General features: G+C 36.2%; 1 protein-coding gene across 2 annotated transcripts; it reads left to right on the top strand.

Moving 5' to 3' along the window:
• The first annotated feature begins 2576 nt into the window (after positions 1 to 2576).
• Positions 2577 to 6085, top strand: LOC109705328 (beta-glucosidase BoGH3B-like). 2 transcript variants are annotated; one of them, XR_002214699.1, is made up of 7 exons: positions 2577 to 2867; positions 2992 to 3196; positions 4123 to 4213; positions 4809 to 4954; positions 5061 to 5304; positions 5423 to 5735; positions 5889 to 6085. XR_002214699.1 is itself a non-coding variant. In XM_020226064.1 (6 exons), exons 1-6 carry the CDS (start codon positions 2648 to 2650, stop codon positions 5555 to 5557), a joined length of 1041 nt encoding a protein of 346 aa, XP_020081653.1. In that variant the 5' UTR covers positions 2577 to 2647; the 3' UTR covers positions 5558 to 6085. The 2 variants fall into 2 exon arrangements, 1 of the variants encoding a protein (XP_020081653.1); XM_020226064.1 differs by having other exon boundaries at positions 5423 to 6085.
• The last annotated feature ends 569 nt before the right edge of the window (positions 6086 to 6654 follow it).

Genomic DNA, 6654 nt, shown 5'->3' with positions numbered 1-6654 from the left:
CTTAACAATTACATAAAAATTACAATAAATCACGTATAATCTTAACAATCTAAAAATTATAGTAATCTATCCATATAGTTTTAATATAAAAATTACAACAAATCACATATAATCTTAACAACTTAAAAATTCTAATAATCTATCCATATAATTCTAACAATCAAATAAAAATTTCAATAATCTTACCATACTAAAAACCTCACTTTTTCCTATTTTTCATCTAATAACCTTTTTTTTTTTCTATTTTTCATAATCCACATAATCTTAACAACCTCATTTTTTTCTATTTTTCATCTAACAATCTCACTTTTTCCTATTTTTCAACCAATAACCTTATTTTTTTTCTATTTTTCATAATCCACGTAATCTTAGCAACCTCACTTTTTTCTATTCTTCATCTAACAACCTCACTTTTTTCTATTTTTTTATGTAATCCACATAGAGAAAAAATTTTCATCTAATAACCTTATTTTTTTTCTATTTTTCATAATCCACATAATCTTAACAACCTCACTTTTTTCTATTCTTCATCTAACCACCTCACTTTTTTCTATTTTTTTATATAATTCACATACAGAAAAATATGAGTTTGTTAGATGAAAAATAAAAAAAGTGAGCTTTTTAGGATTATACATGGATTATTAGAATTTTTATTTGATTGTTAGTATTATATAGATAGATTATTAGAATTTTTAGGTTGCTAAAATTATATTGGTTTTGTTATAATTTTTATGCAGTTGTTAAGATTATATATGGGATATAGAAAATAATATTAAATAAGCAAAATACGATGAACCATTTATCGTCTTTGCTAATTATATATTAGTAAGATTTCATAAAAAAAAAATTTCTCAACGCGGCGAAAAGAGGATTAGCTTTACAAATATAATTTTGAAAAAATTATTTTATAAATTTTAAAATTCTAAGCCACTGTTTGTTTCGGGGTTAAGGGAGGGAATAACCCCTTAACCCCGAAGTTATTCCCAAACACCCAATTGGGGGGCCCCACCCGAGGAATAGGTTGTGGGATTAACTTAATCCCACCCCTATTCAAAATTTAAAATTATTATTTTTAATTATTTTAATTTAAAATTTAAATTTAAATATAAAAATTGAAGCAAAATTATTATTTTTTATTTATAATAATCCACTATCCTTCTTATCCTATTTACTCCAATCAAACACTATTTTATTTATACTTGGACTAAAACCAATGCTCAACCAAACACAAAATTACTTTAATCTCACCTTAATCTTGAACTTAACTCTATTCTTGGAATAACTATTTTCTACTTAATCCCGAACCAAACGGTAACTAAAGAATTAGTTTATAAAAAAATCCCACCTAGGGCCTCCGCATAGCTTCCGTAGTTCCGTCCCTGAGAACGGTGCTTCCAATTTTTCTTACGGCGACAAGTTAATTCCAAAACATTAAAAAATGAGATAATTAAATTAAAATTTTGGGAAAACTTCAAAAACCCCCCTGTGGTTTCGTGCATTCTCACTTTGCTACTCTGTGGTTTAAAACGTATCAATTTACCCCCCTGTGGTTTCATTTTTATCTTTTCGGAAGCTTTTTCGTTAATATTTCGTTAAATTATATACAAAAAACTTCAGATAACCATCTATATTTATCGAATAGTCACTTTAGTATCCTTTAATTTTAACTTTGTCACTGATTTTAAAAAATAATAATAATAAAGTTGATAACAAAAAGATAAAAACGAAACCACAGGGGGGCAAAATGATACGTTTTAAACTACATGGTAGCAAAATGAGAATTCACGAAACCACAGGGATGTTTTTGAAGTTTTTCCTAAAATTTTTAAAGGTGGGTAACTATTTCAAATAGGACAACGTGAGGCCGTATGAAATGGACCAGCACACGTGGCGGTCGACTCCACGTGGTGTCGACGCCAATCAAGTTGTTTTATGGGTGGAGAGTTAGTGAAAGTATAAAATTAAACACGCATTCCCACGACCATCTACCTTAGTATAGTCGCAAAAGATCATGCCATTTCTTTTTATACAGAGCAAGGGCACTAACGTTGCACGTCCAAATAACTAGAATTATTTCATTATTATGATTTATCTACTGATTTTATTAAGTTTCTATTTAAATAAAAAATTTAATTATTTTAAAAAATTATAGGATTTGAATGGGTATAAGGTAACCTACTGGGGCAAACAGGAAGAGCATGAAAAAAAAAAAAAAAAACGAAAAGAGAGAAAAACCTTTTGGACCGAGAATCCATGGATGACCTTCCGGAGTCGTGGACTTCCTGCAGTCATCATTGCATTAATTTCTCCTCGGAAGTGGAGACGGGATTATCCATCCAGATCCAGATCCAGATCCAGATCCAGTCTGGCAGTCCGNTAGTAATGCCACATAATAGTCGCTCATGCCAAAATCCAAACGGGTTTCGACCCTTGTCTCCTGCTTGTCTGAAATTAATATGTATAACTAATCGCAAAAGCTGAGATGCTGATTAAGAAGTTGGAACTTTTATTAATAACCCAGGAATATCTTTATTACTGTGAGTATCTATGATTTTGAAAATCTTTATCTATCCTTTTACCTCGTGATTTATATAATTCTCTCTCAGGATCATAAATAAACATCTGGAAGTTGCATTGCTATCTAAATATGGAGGTATTGTGGAGCTCTGTAGTTGTTTTCTTCCTCCTCAACTGTTTTTTGGCCACTGGAGGGGCAGAGTATCTGAAATACAAGGATCCTAGGCAGCCATTGAATGTTCGAATTAATGATTTACTTTCCCGCATGACTCTTGCCGAGAAAATTGGCCAAATGTCACAAATTGAAAGAGTAAATGCATCTTTTGATGTCATGCAGAAGTATTTCATAGGTAAGTCCTGTGGTCTCCATTCAAGAAAAGTGGATTGTGGAACCATTGAAGCCATTGAACAATTTATTAGTTCCTTTTTTTTTCCGAAAAAAGAGGAACCATTGAAGAGTTGATGTGAACGCAGGTAGCGTGCTAAGTGGGGGAGGCAGCGTACCCTCTCCACAGGCTTCTGTTGAGACCTGGGTGAATATGGTAAATGAAATACAGAGGGGCTCACTTTCCACCCGTCTTGGTATCCCTATGATCTACGGAATCGATGCGGTCCATGGCCACAATAACGTCTACAGAGCTACTGTGTTTCCACACAATATTGGTCTTGGGGCTACAAGGCAAGTCTTTCTACATGTTTCTAAAGCATTTCATGGTAGAATAATCGTCTTTTCACCTGCTCTTGTTTTGCCTATTATAGGCTTTTATTTTGATTCTGTGTGTATATATTCGTATGCAATATTCAGTCAATTTACTGTTTTCTTCGTGTCAATATAGAGGCTTAGTTAGCAGCTAGCTTGGCATCCACCAATCAAGTTACATGTATTCATTTTCTGTATTCTGCTGTTGCTTCGGGCAAATAATAACATTGTTACTGAGACAAATTCGTGCTAGCATGTTTGTTGTTATTGGCCTGTAACTAAAAGATTTGTTTAATCATTATTACTTCTGTCATATATTGAATATCACGAAGACATACCACTATGATCCTCCAATATGATATAAAATTGATGCATTTATGTTTTATATATAACACCCCAATAGTCCCACATTGGATGGAAAAATGATTTTGATTGGATTATAAGAGGCCTTGCACCCCAGTAATAATAACTGGGTTTAAACATTTTGGACCAGTAGTTTGGGCCCAACGAGTTATTATTGCTAGTGGAAAAGGTTGTTACAATTGGTATCAGAGACAAATACCAGCTAAATGCTATGAAAGGCAAAGCGTGAACCCGTAGGAGCCGCCTCGAAAATCTCACATCGCTCTCACATTGCCTTGTAATTCTGGTTTATATGTCTGTGTTCATGGTTTGGATCTGACGTCCACGTCAGGATCTAAACGGACGGGGGTCTCACATCTGATGCAATAATGATTCTGATTGAATTATAAGAGGCCTCGCATCCTGGTAATAATAACTGATATTAAGCATTTTTTGGGCTAGTGGTTTGAATCCAATCAGATCGTTACATTATATCTAACCATTTCACTAATTTTTATTGTAGCATGTCTTCATATATGACACGGGGTATCTTTTGTATGTAGGGATCCAGCACTGGTAAAGAAAATTGGAGCTGCTACTGCTCTTGAAGTTAGAGCAACTGGCATTCCCTATGTTTTCGCTCCATGCATTGCAGTAAGCACAAAATCCATCTTATTGCTGTTAATGCTGTCAGATTTTGACATCTTCTGTTACGACAAACGCATAAACGGAAAACAAAATGTCGAATACGAAACACTCAAACCACAAGCAAAAAATAAATATAACATACAGATTTACGTGGAAAATCCTTTGCAGGAAAAAACCACGGGCGAGTGAGGAGAGAACTTCACTATTGAAACGAAAGGCAATGCAATGTTTTTCAGATTACAACCGACCATGATCTCACGCCTCTAGGGCAAAAACGAAAAGAAAACTCATAACGGGTTTCGGATCCGATCCGTAGCGCGGGGGGCTCCGCCCCCCCGCACGGGCTCGGGTCTGTCGGCCCGAGCCCTCCGTTACCCACCACAGACATTTATTTTTCCTTCACAAAATTGTTTTCCAATTTGGTCGCACTGCGAAGCTGTCGGCGAGTCGAAAATCCGAACTTGAGTCGATAATCAATTTCGAGTCACATCTAACATCTTCTATAAACTATGTCAAATCTATTTATGTCTTACATTCAAGTGAGTACTATTAATGTCTTCTTATGCCACTTTAATTCACTTAATTCTCCGCGCTTGTTCAGGTCTGTAGGGACCCCAGATGGGGTAGGTGCTACGAAAGCTACAGCGAAGATCCAAAGATTGTCCAAGAAATGACTGAGATAATTCCTGGTTTACAGGGAGATATTCCTGCAAATAGTCCAAAAGGAGTTCCTTACGTTGCCGGAAAGTAAGTATTTTCGCTCAATGGCATCTTCTGTTAAATTTAATTTATCTATGAAGAACTAAGAACTTTCTTATTCTTTACCCCTTTGATCTACTTGGATATCTTGCAGAACAAAAGTTGCTGCCTGTTCAAAGCACTATGTTGGGGATGGTGGAACATACATGGGCATCAATGAGAACAACACCATTATCAGTCAACACGGCCTGCTGAGCATCCATATGCCACCTTATTACAATGCCGTAATAAAAGGCGTCTCTACGGTGATGGTCTCGTATTCTAGCTGGAATGGAGTGAAGATGCATGCTGACCATTATTTAGTGACTGACTTCCTCAAAAACAAGCTACGTTTCAGAGTTCGTCATTCTTTTCAACCACATATTATTAGTCAAATTGGTGTCAAAGACTTCAGTTTCTCTTCTTTTCTAGTTACTGCAATTTGTGGCTGATCCCGTGTTTCTGTTGACCTAGTAGGGGTTCGTCATCTCAGACTGGCAAGGGCTTGACAGGATTACCAGTCCACCACATGCAGATTATCCATACTCGATTAAACTTGGAATTCTCGCTGGAATCGACATGGTTAGTCTACATCTACTTTTAAGGGACTAGGTGTTTTGAAGTGCAAAATCATGAATAACTCGAGGAATGTGGCATATGCTAACCAAATGAGGGAGGCCTATTCCCAGCTGATCTGTAAATTCTTTTTCTTTGAGGCATAGATTAGGCATAAGCTGATCATCTATGCCAGAATTGTATTACTACAGATCAAGGAGGGAACAAGAGAAAGGTACACAAAGGCAGAAAAGAATAAAATACAAGAAAGTAAAATGAAATTATGTAGTAGATGCTATTAGTTTGATGTCTGCTAATGATCTTTGCCACCACATCATCATGCCCGTTCTCTAAATTCTCAAAGCTTCCTCTGCTTCGTTTCTTCTAGATATCGTAACAAAAGCTGGAGAGCAAGCATTCGGAGAGTTTTCTTGTCTTGCTTCCGTCGAGCATCTAATCTCGTTCCACGAGTCAAGGAAGTGGCCAGTTGCACCTAAGCAAGAGTGATTATATAAGCCCAAGGAGCTTGATACTCTTATCCAAACCTCAACAGAGAAAATGCAACACCTATAAATTCAAAAAAAATAAAGAAATCTCAATAATTTCAAGTTATATTAGGCCAAGTATTGAATCTATTGATCTCAAGAAATGAAAACGAGAAATGCTAATTGGGATTTTTATAGCATAAGGAATAATAGCTTGAAAAGTCCTACGAGAAATAGATCTGAATAAAATAGTAAGATCATGGTCGCGGGACTTCTGATGAGTCAGTGGACCACTTGTTCACCCAATGCGTCTTTATCAAGTATATCATGGTCGCGGGACTCGAAAGTCCAGTCGGGGGAGTTGGGTGATGACGTACATAGTGTCTGGAATAGGTGGAAGGAGAGGGATGGTGGTCAAAGTAGGAGAAACGGCCTATCCGGTTTAGCAGCATGCTGGTGAGAAACGGCCTATCCGGTTTAGCAGCATGCTGGTGGACCATTTGGAAGGCTAGGAACGATCTTATCTTTCGTGACATACAGTTTGACCCTGTATTTGTGGTGCGCAGGCTCAAGCAACTGATTGGTTCTTGGAACGACCTTCTATGATTTTTTTTTTTTTTTTTCTTTTTCCCTTTCCGAGGCCCTGGTTGTCTCACCCTTGTAACCTAA

The sequence above is a fragment of the Ananas comosus genome, unplaced genomic scaffold (genome assembly GCF_001540865.1).
Source record: "Ananas comosus cultivar F153 unplaced genomic scaffold, ASM154086v1, whole genome shotgun sequence".
NCBI classification, from domain to species: Eukaryota; Viridiplantae; Streptophyta; class Magnoliopsida; order Poales; family Bromeliaceae; genus Ananas; species Ananas comosus.
Note: the sequence above shows the minus strand (reverse complement) of the source record. Positions and strands in the feature narration are given on the sequence as shown.

What these genes read in the sequence shown, in the direction of transcription:
- LOC109705328 (XM_020226064.1), top strand. Translation starts at nt 2,648, where the DNA reads ATGGAGGTATTGTGGAGCTCTGTAGTTGTTTTCTTCCTCCTCAACTGT. An exon ending in CATGCAGAAGTATTTCATAG is followed by an intron (nt 2,868 to 2,991) that starts GTAAGTCCTGTG and finishes ATGTGAACGCAG; the next exon opens with GTAGCGTGCTAAGTGGGGGA. An exon ending in TTTTCGCTCCATGCATTGCA is followed by an intron (nt 4,214 to 4,808) that starts GTAAGCACAAAA and finishes GCGCTTGTTCAG; the next exon opens with GTCTGTAGGGACCCCAGATG.